Raw genomic sequence first — 21687 nt, forward strand, 5'->3', positions numbered from 1 at the left:
GGAGCCGGCCGCGGCGGGAAGAAAGCAGGCGGGGACTCTGGGTCTGGCAGTGGTCAGTCCCGCGTGCAGCTGGAGCACAGGCCCAACCCCGACTAGCTGTCCGGCCTTCAGCGGCTCTTGCCCGTCCACGATGAGTAATGGGAACAAGCGTACCTGCCTTCCGGACAAACCCGGAGGCCTAGAGGAGGCCACCTAGTGTCCGGCTCCTGCCTGGCGTACATCAGGTGCTCAGGACCCGGGGACTCTGGAGTACCTGGCCCTGGGAAACAGCTCTACACACTTTTCACATTAAAAAAAAAAACAACTGGTATTTAAACCCAGGGCCCTCACAATGAGTTACACCCCTATACCTTATTTACTGAGACAAGGTCTTGCTAAGTCACTAAGTTGCCTAGACAGGGCACTAACTTAAAATCCACCTGCCTCAGTCTCCCAGAATGCTGGAATTACAGGCGTGTGCCACTGAAACCAGCAACGGGAGACCTAAGTGGGGCACAAACCTCAATTTATTCCTAAAACACCCTACACAGGAGTCACTATCTCTTTAAGGCTTAGAGCAACTGAGGTTCAGAGGAAGGCTTTGACCAAGACCAAAGCTGATAAAATGCAGAAATCTCAGAATTTCCAGGGCTGGGAATTCTGAACCACTGGTGGCAAACCTAGGACATGCACGTCCCAGCAGGCTGTATCACTGAGAGTTCTAAAGGTTCGTGTCACTGTTCTGAACTATTCATACAGTAGTGGAAAACACTTGGACCTTCATGTCAAGTATGGACAAAGGAACAGGCTCTGGGGAAGGGGACCATCCTTCCCACCCGATCCCTCCCTTGGCCTGTCCTCTTATCTGCTCCATTCCTCAGCCCTCCATCTTTCAACTCCACCACAACCCCACGCTCACCCAGGGGTGACTTGGCCACCTCCCTCCACTACCCTGTGACTCACTCCCACACAGAAGAAACTGCCAACCAAAATCAAAAATAGTGTTATTAATTCTGGTGTCTCTGAAGCACAAAAAAAAAAAAAAAAAAAAAAAAAAAAAAAAAAAGAAAAAAAGAAAGAAAGGAAAAAAGAAGAAAACAAACAACCCCTGCCACATTTCAAGCTCCAGGTCCAGGCCTGGGGGACCAGCTCTGCAAGCAGTGCAGACCCAGGGGATGAGTCAGTCCTGGCCACAGGCTCAAAGCGGGACCAGCCCATGGGTTTGGCTTTTAGGGCCTGGCTGGGAGGCTACCTGCCTCATTTTGGGAGACCCAGGCCATGTATCAGGAGAGATCAGGGGTCAAGATCAGAGGTCTGGGCCATTCAGTTCTGATACTCCGACTAAGGCAGCCGGAGGTCAGGCTTCAGGCAAGGAAGGAAGCCAAAGCCACTCAGGTCCACGGTCCAACAGAGAAGGCTAGAAGCAACCAAAAGGATCTGAGTTACTGATCCTAGGATGGAATCCAGTGGGCACCGGGCCGCTCAGTATTGGTGCTCCAACAAGGGCTGGGCAGCTGGGCTCTCCCGTTCCTCCACAGGGATAGGCCAGTCACCAGGACCCCCAGTGGGGGTGCCACTCTCAGCAGCAGTGCTATCCAAGCAAGGAATGTCTTGGGCTACTCTGGGGGGTGAGGCCTCGGAGCTGACATCAGGACTGAGGCTGAGGTCCAGAGGAGCCTGAGGAGGAGAGACAGGTTGACAGGCAAGCAGCCCTGAGGCTCCTAGGACCTGACCTTCCCTCAGGCGCCTTACCTGAGATTTAGGGGTGCCTCCTTTGGGGCTCCCTGAGGCTGGCTCTCCATCGGATCCTCCCAGACCTTTTCGACCCCCTAAACTCCACTTCCCACTGGGCCCTTCAGAACTGAGGAGACCAGGGCCAGGGGTCCGGGAGGGCCGAGGACCCTCAGTGGGAGCAGGTGAGGCAGGGGGTGGTCCTGGGAGCCGAGGGGGAGGCCACTGCAGCAATGGAGGGGGCCGTCCATCACCAGAGCTGCTCAGGGAGGGTCGTGGCCCCCAGCCAGGGCCTGGTGGGAGAGGCTGGTCGCTGCTGCCTGGAGGAGACAGATAAGAGAGCAGAGACCTCAGCTGGGCTGCGGTTGTCCGAAGTCAACTTTGAATTGCCCACTTACCTGCTGTGTTCTCAGGCGTGGGGTGCGCCAAGGGGGGGTTATTGCTGAGGGAGGTCAGGCCGCCACCCCCACTGCAGTCTGAGTCATCCACATTCCCGCCGCTATTGCAGCCGGCACCACAGCCCTTATGAAGCCTGAGCGAAGAGGTGGAGAAGAGATGAGGTGGAGAAACGAGGCTGAGGACATAGACCTAATGAATACAAGTCCCCGGATCAAGTCATCCAACATCTCCAAGCCCCAGGGCCCACATCTCTAAGATTTTGCCACCTGTGGCCTTCTGAGGGAGGCAATGTCAACTGTGCTTAAAGACTAAAGGCCACTGTCAGCTCCAGGGAGAAAGTGACACCTCTGGGGGCAGTCAGCTCTGGAAGGGGCTTCTCTCTCGGGGTATGAAGCCCGGCTCCAGCACTTCTTTACTCTGAGGGCTAAGAGGGTACTGCTTCCTCTCTCTCTGCACCCCTGCAACCTCCTCTGGAAGCCCAGGACACCTTGATGGGCCTGCATGGCTGGGAGCCACAGTCAGGGCTCACCTCTCCCAGCTGTGCAGGAGCCAGCGGGCAATGGCGCCCAAGCTGACAGGGCCACCCCACAGCGCCCGCAGCTGGGGGTGGCTGCCGGCCAGCGAGGTGGTAAGGGGTGACACATAGATGGGGTAGCCCAGTGGCTGGTCGCAAGAGGAGTTGATCATGTTGCGGAGCGCTTGCTTGGCGTTCTGGATGCTGCCACGCTCTGGGTTGCGGTTTCGAAGGAACACCAGTTCCTGCTGCTGCCCAGCCCACAAGCCACGCACACACTCCCGGTTTACCTGCAGGAGGCCACACTGAGGGTCAACGGCCAGCACTAGGGAGAAGGGGTGGGCTGGAGGGTGGGGACAGGGCCTTCACCACCTTGATGACTCGGAAACTGAGGTGGCGCCGGTTGAGCATGATGATCTTGTACTCGTCAGAGGAATCATCCAAGACATGGCGTAGTGCCAGCAGTGAGGGCGTGTTGCTGAGGATGGCACTCCGCCAGGCTGGGTCACCTTCATGGGAGATGACAAGTCGCTCCTCATTGGCTGCAATGGCATCATACAGGGCTGCTGGTTCCTCATATTCATCTGGGGATGTGAAGTGGTCCTGGGTGGGAAGAACCGAGGGGGACAGGGGTCAGGGGCCCCTGGCGCACGGAAAGGCTTCATGCCCACCTGTGCACAATGCTGGACATACAACTCCCCACCTGATGAAGCTTGAGGGCCATGCGAACCCCAGGTGCCACTACACGGTGTAGCAGGTCCATGTCGGCAAAGACCCACTCGTCACGAGGGGATGTAATGCGGAAGTCCCCCTTGAACAGGGCATGCAGGCCATAGAGGAAGGGCTCCAGGCTGGGCAGGAGGAGGAAGAGGGTGGTGAGCAAGGACAGGAAGCCAGGAGTCTCAGGTTTCTGAAAAGCCGAGACCTTTCCTCACTCTGGGCTTTAGTCTCATCATGCCAAGAAGCCCACGTCCCTCACAGAGCAGTGAGGAACAGGCTGAGTAAGGACTGGGAAAGGCCACACCACCAGGAAGTACCAAGTGGACTTCCAGACAGAGAGAGCTCTTCATGGGAGGAGAGAGGGCTGAGGAGTGGACAGCAGTACCTCCAGCCGGACTCGGGCACTCACCTGGCAGACATGCTGTGTGAGGCTGTCCCCAGGGCTCGGCGGCCCAGCACACACAGGCCAAAACATAGCGTCACTAGCGGCGAGTTCCAATCCTGATCCACGGGCTATGGCACAAGGACCCCCATCCCCAGAGCCCAGTTCAGACCTTGGACTGGGAACCTGGGGTAGAGCCAAGGGCCAAGCCATGAAAGTCTCAGGATAAGGGGAAAGGGAGAAGAAAATAAGCCCAGATCCCTAGAACCCTAGTGGGGCAGTACCAGGGTAGTGGTGGCCCAACCTGGCTGCGCCGGGAGGCACAGTACTGTATCCACTCAAGGTGCACAGCACAGAAGGAAGGCAATGAGAGACCAGAGAGGCGAAGGTCGTAGTCCTCATCCACACTCAGTGAGAAGGTTGGGTCCGAGTCAGCATAGCCAGGGGCCCGCACAGGGCGCAGGGCAGCTGCGATGCCTTCGTGGTTCAGCCAGGCCTCCAGCTTGGGGGAGCAGCTTACATAGTAGATGATGCTCTGGGAGAGGAGGGCTGAGTGTCAGGTATAGGGAACCCAGCCTGCCCAGCCCTTGGCACTTTGGCAGAAAGCTGCAGTGTCCCAACCTGAGGAGACCTGTGACACCCACCTCCCACAGCCCAGCTCAGCTCCCAAGGCCACATGGGCAAGCAGGCTCCTCTGGGCCAGGGAGGAGTGAGGAAGCCAACAGGAAGCACCCTTACAGAGAAGCCCTGGAGGGTCCTGATCCTCCAGGTGGAAGGTGCTTACAGGTAGCATCTGTTTGCTTCCTCCTGATGGACTGAGAATCTGTGCCATTTATAAGGGAAACTGAGGCTCAAACAGATAATGTTACACAGCAGAACAGACTGAGCTAAAGATGCTGTGGGAGCTCAGGGCCTGGAAAGTCAGCCTGAGGTGGTGGGACAACCTATAGGTCAACAGCCCTAAATGCCCTTTAGGCAGTTGAAGGTGACAGTCTGAACAAAGCCAGCAGCACAACACCTGTGCCCAAAGCTGGGGGGGGGGGGCTCCTGCACCCCTTAAGTAAATGGAGAGGAACTTTTGGAAGGGAGACAGCTGGCACACCGGGATAAAACATAGAGTGAGGCTGGCAGCCAGGGGGAAATGGGGACCTACATGTACGCTTAGATGGAACAAATGAAGTCACTCTGGGTACAGGAGAAAAGTCTGCACTGGGGAGTGAGGTTACAGCAGGCCAAAAACTGACCATGCACAGGCCTAAGTTCCAGCCCAGCTTGGTCACTTCAGTGACTTAGAGAGACCTTGTCTCAAAATATTTTTTTTTAAATCCAGCTGGCAATGCAGCTCAGTGTGAAGATCCTTAACCCCAAGTTACAAAAGAAAGAGGAAAACAAAGGCTGGGGAGATGTAGCCTAGCATTGCCCTACCCTTCTGCACACCCAGTGGGCTCCCGGCATAGCTGCCTCTTCAGGTCCCAGCGCCCCCCACCCCTAGCCCTTTCAAGCTTTACCGTGTATTCCATGTTTGTTTGTTTGTTTGTTTGTTTTTGAGACAGGGTCTCAGGATATAGCCCAGGCCACGCTTGAAGCGCTGGTGTAGCTGAGGCTGATAAAATCATCCTGCCTCAGCCTCCTGTGTGCTAGATTAAAGGCATGTACCACCAGGCTTCCACACATCTTAGCAGAGCTTCCCTGGGTCTCTGGGCCATGGTAAGTCGGCCTCCCTTTGCAGGGCTGGGCACAGCCCAACCTGCTAGACCAGGCATCACAATAAGTGGGCCACATGTGGCTTTTAGTGGGTTTTGTGGGAGGCAGCATGGTGAGCTGACCAATCTTGAGACAGGACAAGAAGATGAATCCCTTAGACTTGGGACTGGGACTGTCCCGTTCTGGACTGTGGCCAGTGAAAGTGGCAGGGAACCTCACAAATTCTTCCCTGGAATAGTGAAGGACAGAGGAATGAGAGAAATTCTCCAGTGTGTGACACAGATGAGGTGCTCATGGTGCAAAATGACAGCTGGGATATAAGGCCCACCCTATAGGTTAACCTCAGGTGGGCAGGATCACCTGGGTCCCAAAAGGTCACCTCTCCAGGGCCCATAGGGAGTGCCAAGGCAGATCCTCAGTAGACACATGGGGGCCTGGGCAGTGACCACTGATTCACCTGATTCCCACAGTGTCCATATCTGAGAGCACAAAGTCACATCGCTCACAGACCAGTTTCACCACTTCTTCAAGAGGTAAAATGAGGCATGGCAAAGGAGGTGATGTTTCAGCCTGCCAAGAACCCCTAGAGCTTCCAGTTCAGTGTTTCTTTCTTCTATACCCTACACTGTGCCTCACTAACCTCAACCATTCTTAACAGATCTCAAGACCCTCAGGCCTGGGTTCAAAACCTGGCACTGGCACTTTCTCCTAATTCTGGAGCCTCAGGGCTATCACATCACCTCTACCAGACAACTTCCACACCAGGGAGTTTCATGGGCTCTCTGTGAGGGTGTGGCAAAGGCCGTCCCACTCAGGAGAGGTACCTGGCACAGAGCCCACCCCCCAGCAAGCAGCACCACTTAGCAGCCTCACGAACACCATCAGATCATTATCACGGCTGGGTGGGGTATGGGGCCAGTTGTCTCAAAGGCTGACCTCAACAATGGCCCCTGCTGGTCCAGCAGCCCGGGGAGATCCACACATGTGCTGTCCACCTTCCTGCACAACCACTGCCTAAGGCCAGCCTTCTGGAGGGACAACAGGGAGCTCCCTGCCTAGATAGCCTATCATCAGAGACACTGGGGCCTCTCTGGCCTGCTATCTGGCAGTGGCACTGTAGAGGACACTGAAACTTTTGTTTGCTTTTGGTTTTTGGAGACAGGGTCTCACTGTGTAGTTGAGACTGACCTGGAACTCACTATGTAGCCCAGGCGATCCTCCTGCCTCAGCCTCCTGAGTGCTGGGATTACAGGCGTGAGCCACCATGCCCAGCAGGACACTTAAACTCTTGAGGCCTCTGCCTTCCTTAGACAAAACAGGCTCCCAACGGTCCAGCACACAGAACTCAGGCCGCTCCAGGTCGAGAAGTGTTCACATGCCCCGCCCACTATACCTTGACATAGTAGGTGATGAGGATCTTGCGTAGGTCGAAGACCTGCAGCATGGAAGCGGCGTTGTTGTCACTGATACTGTAGCCCTCCAGCACGTACTTACTGGCTGTCACCTCCCAGGCCAGCCAGCGCTGCCCGAAGGCAGCATTGAAAGACAGGACTCGCGGCAGGTGGCCAGGCTCACAGCAGCAGCATCCCTCATCTTCCTCCACACCTTCAGTGATGGCCTCCACCTCGCGCTGCTGGCAGTAGGTACCTGCCAAGGAGGGGTGCCGGTCAGCGGCCACCGAGACAGTTCCTGGCTGCCCCCACTGAGTGCGCAGCACAGCACTCCAGGCTTTACCGCTACTCCTCCCCACGTGTGGGCACTGCACAAATGATAACAAGTGAGCCCTTCTCCCTGCCTGACTCCCAGCAGCCAGACAGAGAAAAAGAGGGGAAGCCAGGGGTCTGGTCCCTCATTCACATAGACAAAGACAAACTCAGGTAGATGAGAAGCAACTTGGTGGAGGTGGTGGCACTCACAACTTGTGCTTAGAATCGTTTTTTGTTTGTTTTGCTTTTGGAGACGGTCTCACTCTGTAGTCCAGGCTGGCCTCAACTTGTGGTGATCCTCCTGCCTCAGCCTGTCAAGTGCTGTGATTACAGGCGTGCGCCACCACACCTGTCCCCCTCCTCCCGCACGTCTAGGGCCTCCTCTGAAGGTGGCATCCAACGTAAGCATCTTTTCAAGAGCAAGGAGCCGCCTCACTGGCTGGGGCTGTGCACGGTACCGACAGAGGCCTGGCCTGAGACAACAGATGGCTGAGCGAGCTGGCAGGAGAAGCCAGAGCTTCCAGGCATAGGGACCCCAAGTCAGGGCAGAAACAAGGCCTGGCCAGAAGAGCTGTGAGCAGATGCCAACGAAGGCAAGCCCAGGCTGAGGAGCAGTGTCTTGCTGAGGTCACCCAGCCAGTGGAGCCATGCTGGACGGGGATGCAGCCACTCTGCACTGTCGAACACAGCACCCACCCCAAGCCCTGGCTCACCCCGGAACTCAAGGCCACGCAGCTGGAAGGTGACAAGGCCGTTGCCAACCTCGATAAGGTGCACCAGCGCATTGAGGTAGTCAGAGGCCAGGACGAAACAGTCGCCAGGGCCATAGTTGCCCCAGCGGCCTAGCACCAGGTCCCCACACAGTGTGTGCTGCAGTGAGCGTGTCAGGTGCTCATAGAAGATGGAGTTGAGGTTGTTGTCATCAGCGCCTGGGACCCAGAGCAAAAAGATAAAGGGACAAAGTGACAGAAAGGAAGGCTGCTTCCAGGGGAGACCCTGTCCTGAAGCCCCAAGATGGCTGGATACACACCAGGATTCCGGTCCAGTTGTGTCACCAGGCGGGTGTTGGAATGATCCACTCGTCTAGTGCTGGGGCAGAGAGAGAAACTGTATCAGCAGAAGGTGAAGCTGACTCTGGGGACAGCCGCCTGCTGCCCATCAGCGTGTCCCCTCTGTCTAGACTCCACCAGGTGCCTTCTGAGTCCACACCCCTAGGCAGAGCAGATGTCAACCATGGCAACCCAATGAGACTGTCCGAGCAGAGAAGACTGACGCTCAGGGACATAAGGGATCTTACCCATAAGGGATCTATCTCACCACTACGACAGAGGCATTCGGCTCATACCCTCATACCAGACCATGTGGCTGGTTCCACCGTCACTGATGGGGATGTGTCCCCATCACGCCCACACACCCCCTCACACTTGCGGCTGGGCACTGTCCAGCCTGAGCTCCAAGCCTTCCCCCTTCCTCCTTGGGCACCTGCTGCTGTCTTCTGTGATACTCACTTGTAGTCACGCTCCCAGAACTTGAGGGGCCTTGCGTAGGACATGATGAAGACAGCACTGCCCAGCAGGGGGTTGAGTGGCGTGGAGAAGAGCCCTGAGAGCAGGGCCTGGACAAACAGCATGGCCGAGTCTGGGCACCAGTCAAGGATGTGGTGGCAGGCAGATGGGACCTCCCGGCCTCCCTTCTCCAGCCCCCGCAGCCCTCCCTGCACACTCCCACCCAAACAGCAAGCAACAGATACGTGGCACGGCAAAAGGCTGGGCAAAGGCATGGAAGGCTGAGCCCCAGGTAATCTGCCAGGGGGCAATGTAGGTCAGCACAAAACGCAGCTTGTACAGCAGGTCCCACAGCTGGTGGGGGCACCAAAGGGAGATGATAAAAACATCTTGGGTTACTCATGGAGGTAGGGTCTGTCAGGACCTCAGATAGCAGGCTTCATCCAGGGCCTTGGGGCCACCCACTGGCAGCCACATGGGGCCAAACTCGCAATCACTCCCAGCTTTCTCGCTGGACTTGGCTCGAGGCACCTGACATCATAAGCAACTCCTAACTGAGCATAAGGCAGGATTAGCCATTTAATTCACGTGACTACCCCAAAGTTTCCTATTGCTGCCTTCATTTTACAGATGCCTGAGGTTCACAGAAGGTGAGATGACGACGACTTGCTCCGCTCTTGCTACTCCGACAGTGGGCCTGGACTGGTATGCGTGACGCATTGTCCAGAGGCCTACCACTCTGGGCCAGGCCCCAAACAAGAATCAAACACTCCCATGAGTGAAAAAGAGCTCAGGCCTGCACAAGGTCTCAGACTCCACGGCTGGCCTCCAGGAGAGTGTGGTGGGTATCCCTCTGTTCAAAGTAACCTGTCCCCAGCCCTGAGGGGGAGTCCACAGCCTGGCAGAGAACCTGCATACCCTGGCTCTAGGGCTCCTGATCAGCTCTGACCGTCTTCAGGGCCACGGCTGGCTCTTATCCAGAGGACAAGGTCAGGTCCCAACTATGCCAACTGCTACTAAGGAAGGTGGCTGCAGGGTAGGCCAGACTCGAGGTCACATCCTGGCTGACCACCAATTCTCTGAAGGATCTGAGAATCAGTGACTCCACCTCTTACAGCCTCACCTTCCTTTCTACAAGGGTAGGGTAGAAATGACCCCTTTATGGAGTCACCCCTGCAAAGGCCCACAGCAGGGCTGATCTGGAATGGCAGGTGACAGGGCCACAGGCATGGGGACATTTTCTCCCTCCCAGGCAGAAGAGTGCTAGGCCTCAGCCTCTGGCTCACCTTACTGCAGAGCAGGGACATGAGGAAGTAGTCAAGCAAGAAGCCCTGGGAGAGGCGTGGATAGTCGAAGTGGAAGAGTAGGACGGTGAAGGCCAACGTCAGGTACTGCTGGGGTGGGCAGCAGAAGGCTGAGCGAAGCAGCTTCAGCCCAGCCACGGTCATCAGCAGCGCCCGGCAGCTGTGGGTGAAGGGCAGGCATCTGGCGCTCGGCAGGGGTTGAGGGGCTGTGGGCATAGGGGCTCAACCCTCACCCACCCTGGCTGAGAACAGCCCTGGGCTTCGGCTGTCTGCTGGGATGGCCCATCGAAAGGCAGTAGAGGGGGCGCGTGTGCTTCAGTGGGTAATGTCGGGGTTTTGCTGGGCAATCTCAGACACCACCCATCCCCTCTACAGGCCTCAATTTCCCCACCGGGAACCAAACAAGAATGTGAATCAGGGGCTGGTGAGCAAGGTGGTCCTCACTAGAGGCAGAACTTGTCCGGGTGACTGACAACCGTGTGGGCATCCACTGTGAGAGCGTTGAGCACTACGGCGGGGTAGATGAGGTACTTCTCGACACACTGCAGACCAGCATACAGCTTCTCGAACCACATCACCTGGGCAGCACCTGTGACAAGAAGGTGGTCTGTTGGTCTCTAGGTGCCCCATCACCTTTGGGACCCCAAAGACTGGGCAATGCAGGGCCAGCAAGATCCTCGGGGGGCTAACAAGCCAGGGGCTATGCTAGCCTGGGTCCCTAGAGACTATGGAAGGGCCGGAGGGACTGATCATTAGCAGAAAAAGCATAGGCTTAGGGCAGGTGTTTTACCTTTCCTTACTGTCTGTGGAAATAAGGCTTACAAGAAAGTCCCAGGTGTCCACTTGGGATAGGCAAAGGTCACTAGTAAAGGCTGGGGAGACTAACAGTGAGATGACTCTGATCCACAGACCCTTCTAAGGGGCAAGGCCACTTGGCTCAAGCTGACAGAAGCCAAGCTGGGCCAGATGTGGCGGTGCATGCCTATAATTCCCAGCACTCAGGAGGCTGAAACAGGAGAACTGTTGAGCGTTTGAGGCCAGCCTGGACTACATAGTGAACTCAAGGCCAGCCTGAACTACACATGAAGATGCTGTCTCAAAATATTTTTTAAAAAGCTACTGGGGATCAGTTTGTAATTCTGATTTCTTTAGGGCCCTGGAATTCTAATTCCATCTCCTCAGACATAGGAGGGCAGAAAATGGGGTAGGGCATACAGAGGATGAACTGGGCAAATTGAGAAAGTGGGTACAGACAGAGCAGGAAAGGGGTGTGGGGCCAGGACCAGCACAGAGGGTAGTGTGGGCAGAGGCTGCCCCCTGCTGGCACCCTGGTGCAGGAGGACCACAGCTCTCACCAGGTCTTGCTCCAGCCTGCAGATGCCCTGCCCAGGCAGCCCCGGTGAGCACTCACCCCGAACTTCATACTGGCTGTACTCCAGTGGCTTCAGCACAGGCTGTGAGAGGCAGAACCAAGGCAGCTGCTTGCGGAGCTGTGGCAGCAGGTAATGTGTGAAGAAGCCCACGGCTCCGGCCAGTGCATACAGCACAAAGCCCAGCACCGACTGTGAGAGGGAGAGGCCAGGTGCTCAGTCCACCGAGTTGGGTGAGGGCCGCTCCGGGCCCTCGGTCCAGCAGGCTCCCGCGGAGACCGAGGGGAGATGGCCTGTGCCGCACGAACCTTCAGGGCAATGAAGACCGTGCTGGCACTGATGGCGAAGGTGAGCACAGCAATCACCACACACATCACCAGGTCGGAGTGCAGGACCTCGCGCTGCAGGGCCAGAGAGATAGCTCACTGCCTGTTGCTCCGGGGCCATATGTCCCTCCTGTCCTGGACCTGCCACCGCCTCCTCACTACAGCTCCACCATCATGCCTCCTCACCACTGACTGGCGCATCTTCTCTGGCAATGGGTCTGGGGGTTCAGCCCGGGCTGTCTCCAGGCTCCGCTCCTCTAGCTCGGGGAAGAGCTTGCTCCGGACCAGAGACCTGCAGGAGGAAGGGTCAGGGGCCAGGGATGGGGAGGCAAACCCTCCTTTGCCTGGGCCCCCAGGAACACAGCAGACCAGTGTCCATTAGTCACAGACACATGCACCAATGCACAGATCCCCGAGCCCCTGCTGTGCACAGATACATACACACACCCATGGAGCACACAGATAGGAACATGCAGCACCTACCACAGCACAGTGGGATCACTGCTCTGTCGGCTCAGGTGGTAGGACAGTGCCACCAGAAGACCACAGAAGACAGAGAAGAGGACAGGGACGTGCTGCTCCGGCCAAGGAGTCTAGGGGGACAACACATGCTGGTCAGGGGAAGTGAAGCTAAGCATAGGGGTAGGGGTGCCCTCACGTGAGAAGCTACTGCTGAGCCCAATTCACAGCCCTGTGCCAACAACTCTGCGGGCCTCAGCATGCCCCCCACCCTGCAGGCCACCCCTACCTTGATAGCTCCGAGGCAGAAGCCGTAGAGCAGGGCAGCAGCCAGCAGGCTGCGACTGAGGCTGAAGACTGCAGTAAGTGGGCTGGTAGCAGCTGTGTGGCAAGGAGGAGCAGGTAAAGGCAAGTTCTCATCTGGTGGCATCCCACTTCACCCGTGCCGCACGATCCCAAAGCTGACTTCCTGGGATACCATTCCCCATTGTTCTCTGCACCCCCAACCCTGAGAGGCCTTCAGCATCTCTAACATTTTCAGGTTGAAGCCACCTGCCAGGGAAGGGGAAGGGTGGGGGCAAGTTCCTGTGTCCATGGTTTAGATGCAAGGGCTGGAGACACAGACCCAAATCCATGGGCCCTACTGGGCCCTGGGCTCTCCTGCACCCCAGGGCCACCTGTAGGCGTCGTACCTGTGCCCCCAAAGCCATGCATATCTATTTGCTCCAGCAGGTACATGAGGCAGGTGTTGACCTGGGGCAAGAGGCCCAGCAGGAAGACAAATGGGAAGCACAAGGTGAACACTGGCCAGGAGGAGAAACAAAGGCCCAGTCAGCCCACCGGTCCTTCCTTGGCCCACCACGGGGGATTGTTCCTCAGGCCACCCCCACCCTGCCCAGTCTCACCAGTGGCCACGTCTCGGGCACAGAAGAAGAAAGAAGCAGAGAAGAGTGTGAGGCCGTAGAGGGACACAGGTGGGAAGGGCTGAGCTGAGCCCAGGGCATCCAGCAGCCAGATGAGCAGACAGCAGATACAGAAGTAGACAGGCCGGCTGTACGCGATCACCCAATTGTGGCCCTGGGGAGTTGGCCTGTGAGTCCACCTGCTGCCCGCCCCACAGGTATGTGCTCATCCCCACACAGCCCAGGCCTGGCCCTGGGTCCAAGCTAGAGAGCCGGGCAGGGTGGGAGTGATCACTGGGGGCTGACAGGGCCCTGCCCCTCTCCTGCCGTGAGCTCCTCCCACCTGATCTCACCCCGTCAGGGCTTCCCCGTGAGACACTGCTCCATGGGTACTCACGTGCATGGGAGACGCTGCATCAGGCTGCACGCTCTGGAGGAGAAAGAGCTGTAATGGCGACAGAAGCCAGAGCCACGGGAACAGGAGGCCCTGGAACCTGCTCAGCACTATCCCTGGGCAGTGATAAGCGAGTGACCAGGGCAGGAACTGAACTGTCCCAGCCTTGGTGCTCTCACCTGTCACATGTTACCTTAAGCACCTTTCAGCTTCCTAGCACACCCCTCACCCCTCGAGTAGCGGGAAAGGGAAGGTCTGAGGAAAGGTGGGTGGAAAACCAGGGAGCAAGGCCTGACCTTGAGCAGGGAGTATTGGCAGGAGGCAATGACCAGACAAAACTGGAAGACCCAGATGTCGGTGAAGAAGCCCTTGAGCAGCAGCAGGTAACCCAGGAAAGCAACCAGACTGCTCAAGCCAACACCAAAGATGTTCTCCATCACCCCTCGAGTCCTGTGGGAGACAGGTATGTCGGGCACGGCCCTTCTGGCTCACCTTCTGGTAGGGAGTGGGGAGGGCAGGGTTCTGTCCTAAAGTACTCCAGGCCTCTTCTCATGCCAGACTTCACCTGCTCCAGGAAGCTATCCTGTTCCTAACCTGCATCCCAATCTCTGGCCCCTCCATGAGCTGAGGCTTGAGGTACTGGCACTTTGATGAACTGCCCATCTCCAGCTCACGGTGACACATGGCTACAATGGACAAACCATACCAGGCATGCCACAAGACAGACACAGGCAGAACCTGACCGGCACAGTCCTGTGCCAAAAGAGAGCCCAATGGAAAGTAAGTCCAAATGTGGGTTTAGGTCCAGTTCTCTACATTAGACAAGAGTCACTTGACTTTTCTGGGCCTCAGTTTCCCCTCTAAGAAGTGGGAAAGTCAAGGCAAATGCTTTGTGTGCTTCTGCAGGTCACAGCACTTAATTTTCAAATCAAATCAAACACAGAAGTCTGGTGTGGTGGCACATGCCTGTAATCCCAGCACTTGGGAGGCTGAGGCAGGAGGATTGCCGTGAGTTCGAGACCAGCCTGGGATACATAGTGAGTTCCAGGTCAGTCTCAACTACAGAGTGAGACCCTGTCTCAAAAAACCAAAAAGTAAAAAATAAAAAATAATGATCTGAGTAGAAATTGTCATGAGCGGGGCTATTACAGCACTCCTGGAATTGGCTGCCCCTTGCACCCCAGTGGAACCTAAAGAAATGCCACTGCCATCAAGGTACCATCAGGTTCTCTTACACCACATCTGTCTCTACAGGTCCAGAAAGTTCAGAGGGCCAAGGATCTGGGGTTCTCTTGGGATGGTGGCCATGGCAGGTGGGCACTCACCGGTCCAGCAGGGCCAGCAGGGCAAGACGTTCATAGCGCACAGAGGTCCAGCGACCAGGGAGGAGCCAGTACTTGTAGCTGTGTTGGGCACGGGGCGGTGCCTCCTCCATCAGGGTCTGCTCCTGGGATTCGTGCAGGGAGTCCTGGTCCAGCAGGTCAAACTGCAGTCCCCACAGCCGCGGCTATCAGCCCCACCACCCCCATGATCAATTTCCATCCCCAGCCCCAACACACTGGCTTGGTGGACCACTTCCCTCAGCACAGGAAGTCCCTATTATCTAGTGGCCACACAGCCTGTCCTGGTCCTTCATCACAAGGCTCTGTTCTTCACTCTGGGTTCCTAGGACACTGTTCCATGGCTGCAGGAGACTACCAGGCACCACAGTCACTGACTACCATGTCCACCTTCCATAATCAGATGCATCTCCTGCCTCATCCTAGGCACAGCAAAATTCACCCTGTCCTTCAAAATCTGCCACAAATGCTCCTCCTCCCAGGTGAAGTCATCTCTGTGACCATGACAATCCCACCTAGGACCAGAGGTCCCAGTCTTGAAGACAGGCTTGCATGCCAGTGCTGGCACCATGAGGCCCTGTTTGAACTACTCCACTCTAGGTTTGTTGTGTCCTGCAGTGAACAAGCATTCATGGTCCTGGGTGCCGTGGTGCTGTAATCGCAGCACTTTGGGAGACTGAGACAGGAAAACTACAAATTTTAGCCTAGCCTAGGCAGTTTAGAAACTTATCAAGACCCTATCTCAAAACAAAAATTTTAAAAAGTGGGGTAGGGGATATAGCTCAATGCAAAGACCCTGGGTTCAAGTTCAATACCCACTCCCACCCTCCCCACCTCTCAAAAAAAACACTCACAGGGCACAGCTATTGGCCCAGCCCTGTGGACAGGATAGAGAACATAATGGAAAGGCTCAGATGCACAACCCTTGCCTCTGGAGTGTGAGGATGACGCTGAAATCAGTGATGGTTATAAAGTCTGAGTGGATCAGGAAAGGGCACATGGCGGCATCCATGCCACAGCCATTAGATATGAGTTTACTCCTCTTAGAATTATTTTTTGCCAGGCGTGGTGGCACATGCCTATAATCCCAGCACTCGGGAGGCTGAGGCAGGAGGATCACTGTGAGGTCAAGACCAGCCTGGGCTACATAGTGAGTTCCAGGTCAGTCTCAACTACATAGTGAGACCCTGTCTCAAAAAAGCCAAAAAAGCAAAAAAAAAAAAAAAAAAAAAAAAAAAAAACAAAAAAAAAAAAGAAAAAATTTTTTTGGTGGTAGTATTAGCAATCGAACCCAAGACCTTCACACTGAGCTACATTTTTTTTTAACTGTATATGCTGTTGAAGTGAGCACTGCACTGAGCTATATTTCTTAATGAGTCTTACTAAATCACAAAATTGCCCAGACTGAGGTTGAATTTGGGATCCTCCTGTTTCAGCCTTCCAGAGTGCTGGAATTATCACATGCACAACCATGCCCAGCATTTTCAGAATTATTCTTTAAACTCTTGAGATCATTTGTTTGTTTCTGAAGTCTTGCTATATTGTTCAGGCTAGCTCCTCAGCTCAAGCACCCATGAAGTTGTAACTAGACAGTTGAGAATATATTTTTATGCATTCCCCTAAACTGACCATGTAACCTTCTGTCCAAATTGAGATGTTTTTAGGAATAAAAAAAAAAAAAAAAAAAAAAAAAAAAAAAAAAACTATTCAGCTGGGCATGGTGGCGCACACTTGTGAACCCAGCCCGTAATCCAGCACCTGGGAGGCTGAGGCAGGAGGACTGATGAAAGTTCGAAGCCAGCCTGGGATACATAGTGAGTTCAAGTCCAGCCTGAACTACAGAGGGAGACCCTGTCTCAAACAAAAAGAAGATATTACCTAGAACTATGCTGAGACAAGAAGCATTAACAGAGGACACCTAAAGAAATCGCACACATACAGAATGCTCCTGGTATGGGGAAGAGCATGGTCATCAACTGAACTGCTGCTTCTGAATGGCAAACCGAACTGCTACTTTTGTAGGTACTGTTGCACATACAGTTTGTCCCTGTTAACTAAGCCATAAATGAGAAAAAGCCCTATGACATGTCCCCAGGCATGGCAGTTCATCCCTTAGGGACCAAGACCTGGACAGGAAAAGACCTGTAGTCAGCCAGTGGGTCTGGCTCTGTTCTACCAGGTCCCTTCTGGATTAGGAAGGTACTCCAGACAGGCTGCAGAGTAAGCAAATACACACTTTCCTGAACCACTGAGCATCAAGGCCTGTGCACCCTTGGCCAGCCCTCAAAAGTCAGAACTGATGCAGCACAGCAGAGTCCCCAAGATCTCCCTCACTCGGGGTGGCTGTCCTTCCTAGGGCACTGGGACAAGTTTCTACTCAGGCCAGCCTCAGTGATCTGCACACCACACGCCCCCATCCCCTCCTCCAGCTGCTCACCTCCGGGATCTCCAGGGGCACCCGGCGCACCTGCATGCCCTGCAGAACTACAGGTCTTGGCTGAAGCAGGTTCAGGCCTCCTGTGGCCTCGGGGACATCAGCCGAGTGGAAGCTGGAGGAATGTGAGTGACGGTCCCTGTGGTAGAGCAATCATGAAGATCAAGGTCGTGGGCAAGCTCTGGGATGAGGTTGGGTTGAGGGCAAGGCAAGGCCATGACTTGGGGCCCAAAGGAACAGAAGCACTGGAGTCAGGAGGAAGCAAGTGGCAGAAGCACTCTCCTCCCAGACTGTGCTTCCTTCCCCTACTCCTGGGAAGCAGGCCCCGGGCTCCCTGGAAGCCTTCCACTTAGAAGCACCAGAGAGCCAGGGTCCCCAGGATCCCCCCAGGTCTGCCCTTTACTGCTCCCCATCTTTTCCTCCTCCAGGATGGAGCTGCCCCAGCCTGGCAGAGGAAGAGAGTGACTGGCTTAGGGTGCTCCCCAGCAAAACAGCACACCAGACCGCTACCTCAGAAGGGCTCACCATGAACACTCACCATGCCCCATTGGCTGCCTGCTCCCCCTGCTGTCCCACAGGGTTCTCGTAGCCACCTCCAGCCAAGCCAAAGGTGTAGGAGCGCCGCACACCTGAGACAAGTGTGAGAGATAAGGCAATGTGTCAGGGACAGGCCGAGGCCACACTCACATGGGCACCAGGACCACTGAGGAAGAACCCATGACATGGCAGCCCAGCCCCTGGGGACCAAGACCTGGTTAAAAAAGCCTACAGACCAAGGGCCTGGGCCCCATGGTCAGCAGGCCCTGGGTCTGGCTCTCTGTCCCACCACTGGTTCAGCCTGTGACTCCAGGTGCATCTTGGTTCCCTCGTCAGCAGAGTGAAGGTGACAAGACACCTACACTTCAGGTTGTGATGGGCTGACTAGGAAGGGGCTCACCGCTCTCATCATAGAAATAGTGCACGGCACCCTCAGAGGTGTCATCAAAGGTGCAGGCCTCATGTACATTGGCACCGGCCCGGGTGAGCAGCAGTGAAGAGGCGAAGTGCAGGGCAGAAGGCAGTGTCAGTGCCCGCGAGTGGGAGGCCGCACGGCCCCGCTGAGCCTCCTGCAGGCTGCTGGGAAAGGGTTGCCCTGGGTCAGCAACTGGCAGAGCCAGCTCGCCTCCCACTTGTGCAGCCCAGGGGTCAGATGCTTACGTGGGTGGTGAGCCCATGACAGAGGCTGGAGGAGTAGGGTTGCTGCCCGCATTGTGGCGCCTTCGTATGGCCTGAGCCCGCCTCACATTGCTTGTGCACTCCCGCTTGCCTGTCTCCTCGGCTGCTGCCAGAAAGGCCCCCAAGTGTAAGTGACAGAAGCTTGATCAGAGCTGGAAGGGTGGGTGGGGTGGCGGCAGGTGCTACAGCATGGAGCTAAAGGTCACACCCAGTCGAACAATGCTCACAGCCCAGCCAGGTCACCTAGCCACTCACTCATGCCTCAGTCTCCTCTTCTGGAAATAAGGGTGGCACTGGTCTACCCTGCCCCACTGTGGCTGAAGAATGAGCATGGATGACAAGAATCCTCAGGGAGCAGACTCCAGAGCTGACCCCAGGACCAGAAGCAGATGGCTGGGCCCTGCCAAGCCAAGAGGCTTGGGACACAGCATCACTCAATCACTGAGTGTATGTCAATCTGTTGCTGGGGATGGAGGCTGAGCTGACACCAACCAGGTCTACTCCAGCCCACCCTCTGCCCAAACCTACGTCCCCAGTTCCTTCACCCACTCCACCCCTGCAGCCAGCACTCACCTCCTCCCACAGCACCTTCCTCCTGCAGCTCCCCCCGCCAGCCAGGCTGGTTGGCAGCAGGTCCCCTGCAGGCCTCAGCAGGTAGCCCAGCAGGCTCACCAGCACCTGCAGCCAGCTCCACTCCTGCCTGGGCCTCCAGCTCGGCCTTGGAGCCAGCCAGGGGAGCCCTCAGGACATCACCCCCAGCCCCATCCATGCTCAGCACACGTGCATGTGTTTTGGCACTGGCAGTACTGGGCGTCCGCTGGGTCTCGTAGGGCCGTTTAGGGGGCACAGCAGTTCCCTCCTCAGCCCCATGCGGAGCCCGCCTCTTCCGAGGCCCACCTGCTGCACCCCGAGAGCTCTCAGGGGAGTAGCAGGAAGTAGAAGAGGAGCTGTCAGTACTGTAGCAGCGCTGTGATCGGAGACTGGAGGCTGGGCTCAGTTCACTGCCCTCACTGGTGTCCTCGTCCTCAAAGAAGCCTGCACCCTCGAGAAGGGGCCTTCGAGGGGCACGGCCAGGTGGAGAGTGTCTTCGCATGGGCGGCCGCCGTTTGCTAGGCCGCAATAAGGCCAAGTCTTTGGGCCGCACAACCAGGAGTGGCTCAGCAGGGCCCGGTGGTGTCCCTGCTCCAATAACTGTGTCAAAGGAACGCAGTGTGTCATCCGAGGGGACCCCAGCATCTGGTGAGGCAGGTAGCTCAGCTTCAGACGGGGGATCAGTGTCGCTGCCCTCGGGGGCCTGCCCACCCGGTGGGCTGTCCAGGTGTGTTGAGTTGGTCTTCTCACTCTTGAAGCTGCTCAGTGTCTCCCTGTCGGTCCCACTGAAGCAGGAATCTGAGGAGCCGGCTTTCTGGGGTGTGGGTTCACCTGAGCCCCGCCGGTCCAGGGGCTGGTAGCCACTGGCTCCCCAGCATTGTTCCCGTCGACTACTGGTCCTCACCAGGGCCCGATCAGGCCGGGTTAGGGTCAGGAAGCTCTTGCTCAGCTCCTGGCTGAGGCTTCCCTTCAGTAAGGGGCTCAGGGGAGTGTCAGCCACATTGCTCCCACTCCAGGGAGCTCCATCTCCAGCCAGGGGAGAACGTTCTGAAGAGTCCGTGCTCGGGAGACAGGGGTCTGGGATAGCTCCTGGGGGTGTCTGGGGAAGGTCTCCAACTGCCAGAAGGAAGACAGAATGTCAGATAGGGTGACTTAGATTTCTGCTCTCCCTGAAAGTCCAGTCCCATCCAGGAGTACAAAAACAGACCCAGGAAAAAGCAAAAGTTGGAATGATTCAAGGACAGAACAGTTAGTCTTTCCCACAAGTGCCTGCCTTATCATGCCCACTCACTCAGTTTCTCTTGTAAGCTGAGTTTCAGCATCTCTCGATCTGCAGAGGTGACAATCACATTGTTGCTGCCCTGCTCCCGCACCAGCTCCTTGATATCTGTAACCAAGGCACCAGAGGTGTCAACAGGACCCCAGGACAGCCGTGTACCGCCCTACTCCACATTACATTCTCACCCTGAGCAGCAGCCACCTACCTCTGAGAGGCCCAGCGTCCTCCATCCGGGGAAGCAACTCCTGAGCACAGAAAGGGGCATGAAGGAGCAAACAGGACAGGCTCAGGACCCACTCAAAACAGACTGGCTCCCAAGTGTGGGAAGCTGAAGGCCAGGACTACTCACCGAGACCTGGTTGAAGCCAAACACAGAATGCTGAGAACTGCAGCGTACTGGGGGTGTGGAACTCACTTTCCGAAACACTGTCATCTCCACTCCAGGGTCCCTAGTAGTGGAAAGAGAAGAAGCTCTGAGCTAACCTCCTTGCCTTATGTTCTACTTCTCCCATTTCATCACTTCTCCACCCTCAAAGGTCCCTTCACCTATCTGACTGCAGAACATATGCTCACATTCACTCAGCCAATGCCTTTCTTCTCCCTCCAAGGCTCAGGCCTAGGTATTGAGAACCTTCAAGCCCCTCCACACAGCCCTGCCCCACCCACCTGGGCAGGCTGCTGTCTGCCTGGGCAGGCTCCTCCTCCTGCTCTCCAATAGTAGAGTTGCGCTTCTCCACAATCTCACCCTGATCGAACATAGCGTGCAGCCGATAATTCACAGTCTTGATGGTAGCAAAGATGACAGCCACCACGAGGCAGTACACACCAGCCACCATCAAGCTGGGGGGCAGGACCTGAAAGTGGCAATAAATCAGGCAGCTTCTTACACTGCTCTATTCTCTGGGGGGTATTTGCCACATAGCTAGAATTAACAAGTTTACTCCAAGACTTCATCAGCCCTCCACACAACCAGTACAAAGACCCTGTCAAGAGAATGTGTCTTCTGCTTGAAGGGCTCAAGGTCACCTGACCCAGGAAAGACAGAACTTGGTGTCTCCACACACACCCAAACTCTGCACCAATTCCCTCTCCACAACCCAGAACCCCAGGTACAGCTGCGAATCCCTACCACACGGCCAGCCCTCTAAGATATCCTGTCCTCCCTTTCCCGGCAGGAGTTACAGGTGGCAGCAGCGTCTCACCATATACAGCAAGAATGGAAAGGTGAGCAGGAAGATCCAGACATAAAGGTGGAAGCAGTTGGAGAAGGTGCTTTGATGTGGATCGAAGAACCAACCTCCGGTGAGCGAGGCCCACACCCCCTGGCGAAGGATCTGCAACACTTGAGACCCCATGACCCCGTGGCTGCTGCGCGCGCCCCCCTCCAGGGACCCTCATGGGGGCGGCCCCCGGCTCATGCCCCGCCTGGCTCC

At 56.1% G+C, this 21687-nt stretch overlaps 1 protein-coding gene across 8 annotated transcripts; it reads right to left on the reverse strand.

Annotated features, from left to right (window-relative positions):
- Positions 1–1011: 1011 nt before the first annotated feature.
- On the reverse strand, positions 1012–21681 carry Pcnx3 (pecanex 3). 8 transcript variants are annotated; one of them, XM_019209286.2, is made up of 35 exons: positions 21457–21681; positions 20921–21108; positions 20604–20703; positions 20460–20499; positions 20267–20362; positions 18958–20091; positions 18367–18487; positions 18107–18285; positions 17708–17798; positions 17173–17308; positions 14721–14881; positions 13692–13845; positions 13399–13431; positions 13005–13176; positions 12792–12902; positions 12389–12480; positions 12124–12233; positions 11827–11932; positions 11623–11715; positions 11356–11506; positions 10389–10533; positions 9927–10104; positions 8886–8994; positions 8644–8773; positions 8166–8224; positions 7849–8064; positions 6823–7076; positions 4030–4260; positions 3753–3856; positions 3327–3474; positions 2996–3226; positions 2639–2913; positions 2109–2242; positions 1732–2030; positions 1012–1656 (listed from the first exon to the last, which is right to left on the reverse strand). In XM_019209286.2, exons 1-35 carry the CDS (start codon positions 21607–21609, stop codon positions 1462–1464), a joined length of 6129 nt encoding a protein of 2042 aa, XP_019064831.1. In that variant the 5' UTR covers positions 21610–21681; the 3' UTR covers positions 1012–1461. The 8 variants fall into 8 exon arrangements, with proteins under 8 accessions (XP_019064831.1, XP_019064832.1, XP_019064835.1 ...); XM_019209287.2 differs by having other exon boundaries at positions 18107–18282; positions 18367–18490; XM_019209290.2 differs by having other exon boundaries at positions 14721–14863; positions 17203–17308; positions 18367–18490.
- Between the last annotated feature and the right edge of the window lie 6 nt (positions 21682–21687).

Source organism: Fukomys damarensis, unplaced genomic scaffold, assembly GCF_012274545.1.
Source record: "Fukomys damarensis isolate Sample0158 unplaced genomic scaffold, DMR_v1.0_HiC HiC_scaffold_27, whole genome shotgun sequence".
Classification (NCBI taxonomy): Eukaryota; Metazoa; Chordata; class Mammalia; order Rodentia; family Bathyergidae; genus Fukomys; species Fukomys damarensis.